General features: G+C 39.0%; 1 protein-coding gene and 1 pseudogene across 1 annotated transcript in view; one reads left to right on the top strand and one right to left on the bottom strand.

Moving 5' to 3' along the window:
• The window catches only part of Kif11 (kinesin family member 11), a 42,921-nt gene that overhangs the window by 4,650 nt on the left and 35,487 nt on the right, over window positions 1–2,784 (bottom strand). The window contains exons 17-18 of the mRNA XM_021152489.2: window positions 2,516–2,522; window positions 2,058–2,280 (exon numbers count right to left, since the gene is read on the bottom strand). Coding sequence (XP_021008148.1) covers window positions 2,058–2,280; window positions 2,516–2,522 — 230 coding nt within the window. The remainder of the gene's footprint in view (window positions 1–2,057; window positions 2,281–2,515; window positions 2,523–2,784) is intronic.
• LOC110285939 lies at window positions 1,571–1,927 on the top strand (annotated as a pseudogene).

Raw genomic sequence — 2,784 nt, 5'->3', positions numbered from 1 at the left:
CTCAGCCTGGTCTACAAAGTAAGTTCCAGGACAGCAAGGACTATACATTGATACCCTGTTTCGAAAAAAAAAAAAAAAAAAAAAGAAAGACTAAAAAAACTAAATAAACCAATATTCTTTAGTATAAACTCTTTACAATGACTATTTTAAAAGAAAGTTTTGAGATGTAATTTATATGTCACAAAAACATTCAAAAAAGTATATAATTCAATGATTTTACAGTGCAATAAGGAATCAATTATTAATAACTGTTAATTATTATTTTTTTTACAATTAAAAGTTTATTTATTTAGTCATTGTTGATATTTTTTTAATTTTTAGTATTTTTTATTACATATTTTCCTCAATTACATTTCCAATGCTATCCCAAAAGTCCCCCATACCGCCCCCAACTGTTAATTATTAATAATTGTTAATAAACTGTTAATGTGTAAGTTTAGTGATCATGGTAGTTTATCGATCTTTGCCATTTCTGATCTCTAAAACTGGTGACTTTTAAACGTTGGCAGTCATTTAAATAAGATGGACGTGGGGAAATGTACAATGCAGTGAGTTTGCATTAAATAGACTTAGCTTTTATCCTCACCTAATATTTTGGTATTGAAACATCCTTTGACACTCGGTTGACTAAACAGTCGCTCAATTTTATTTGTTTTGAGTGCTTTTGGGTTGGGTTTGGTTTTCTGAGACAGGAGCTCTTGTAACCCAGGGTAGGATCAGGGTCACTCCGCAGCTAAAGAGGACCTTGAACTCCTGATCATTCTACCAACTCCTCCAGAGTACTGTCAGAAAGTGTTGCCACCACACCCAACAATTTATGTTTTTCTCTTTCATCAGTCTTGCTATGTAACCCAGGATAGTCTCCAAGTGACAATTTTCTTTCCTCAGTCTCAAGGAAAATAAATTATAAAATTTCATAAATATTCAGATATCTAGCTTGTTTATATGCATGCTCTTAAGCTATACCAGGCTTTAAAACTGTCTTTTCTTAATAAAGCCAGCTGTCTGACTGTTTATGAACTATTATTCTATTGTGCCCAGATTTCTAGGAATACACCACTGACAGGAGGACAGCAAACTAGACTAGACTAGAATTATTCTGGTATTCTAAATTTTCCATATTTAAATTTTATTACAGCAAGATGGTAAATTTCTGTAGGAAAAAGCAGGCTCAGGTTCAAAGAGTATCTAACACTGTATACAGTTGAATTCAGTTTAAAAAACTTCAACAAATTTGTTTTAAAACTACAGAGGGTTGGAGAGATGGCTCAGAGGTTAAGAGCATTGACTGTTCTTCCAGAGGTCCTGAGTTCAATTCCCAGCAACCACATGGTGCATCCACCCACCTGTGACCCACAGAGTAAAATAAGTCTTAAAAAGTAAAACTAACCGGGCGTGGTGGCTCACGCCTTTAATTCCAGCACTTGGGAGGCAGAGGCAAGCGGATTTCTGAGTTCGAAGCCAGCCTGGTCTACAGAGTGAGTCCTAGAACAGCCAGGGCTACACAGAGAAACCCTGTCTTGAAAAACAACAACACCCTTCTGCTGGGTGCCTGCTGCCTGCTGTCGAGATGGGCAAGTTCATGAAACCTGGTAAAGTGGTGCTGGTCCTGGCCGGACGCTACTCTGGACGCAAAGCCGTCATCGTGAAGAAAATTGACGATGGCACCTTGGACCACCCTTACAGCCATGCCCTGGTGGCTGGAATTGACGGCTATCCCCGGAAAGTGACAGCTGCCATGGGCAAGAAGAAGATCGCCAAGCGATCCAAGATCAAGTCCTTTGTGAAAGTTTATAACTACAACCACCTCATGCCCACAAGGTACTCTGTGGATATCCCCTTGGACAAGACTGTTGTCAACAAGGATGTGTTCAGGGACCCAGCTTTGAAACGCAAGGCCAGGCGGGAGGCCAAGGTCAAGATTTGAGAAGCGATACAAGACAGGGAAGAAAAATGGTTTTTCCAGAAGCTTCGCTTTTGGGTATATTTTTGTTTTCGTCATTAAAAAAATTTTTTAAAAAGAAAAACAAAACAAAACAAAAGTAAAACTAACATACCTGTTGGGATATCTAGTTTGAGATCCTGTTTCAGAAAGCAATTCAGCTTTGTTAACCCAGTCTTTATAGTTTTATCAAGCTCCAGGCTTCCTGCTTTACATTTTTCTTCATCAGAAGTCATCTGAGCAACAAAGGAGCTGTGCTGGTTCTCAACAGCTGTGCTCTGTTCTCTTACTTTCTTAGTGATCTCCGAACTTGAAGCTTTACAACATCCATTTACAAACTGTAAAGGACAAAAACCAGCTTCCATTACAAAATTTGTAAGCACTTTTAGTCCATATGCCATTTTTTACTAGCTCAAAACTTCCCAAAGCAATTAGCCCCTATATTTACTGCATAACATGGAGGCCAAGACCTGAAGCACTCTGACCTGCTATACCATCTCTCTCACTACCCATCCTTAACATTACTCCAATAACAGATGTAAGGAGAGGCTAACTTAAAAACAAAAATCAGACCAATAGTCTGGCAGTGGAGGCGCACACCTTTAGTCCCAGCATTTAGGAAGCAGAGGCAGACTGATCTCAGTGAATTCAAGGACAACCTAGTCTACAGAGCTAACTTCAGGACAGCCATATCTACAGGACAGCCAAATCTACACACACACACACACACACATGAGCGTGTAGACTCCATCTTGCAGGGGGGGGGAGGGGGCAGGCAGACTGAAGGCTTTTGCTCTGTAACTTATTCTTTGATTTTTGTTTTTTGGTTTTTTTTTTTTTTT

Source organism: Mus caroli, chromosome 19 (genome assembly GCF_900094665.2).
Source record: "Mus caroli chromosome 19, CAROLI_EIJ_v1.1, whole genome shotgun sequence".
NCBI lineage: Eukaryota > Metazoa > Chordata > Mammalia > Rodentia > Muridae > Mus > Mus caroli.
The sequence above is the reverse complement of the archived record's forward strand: the minus strand, read 5'-3'. Positions and strand labels throughout refer to the sequence as shown.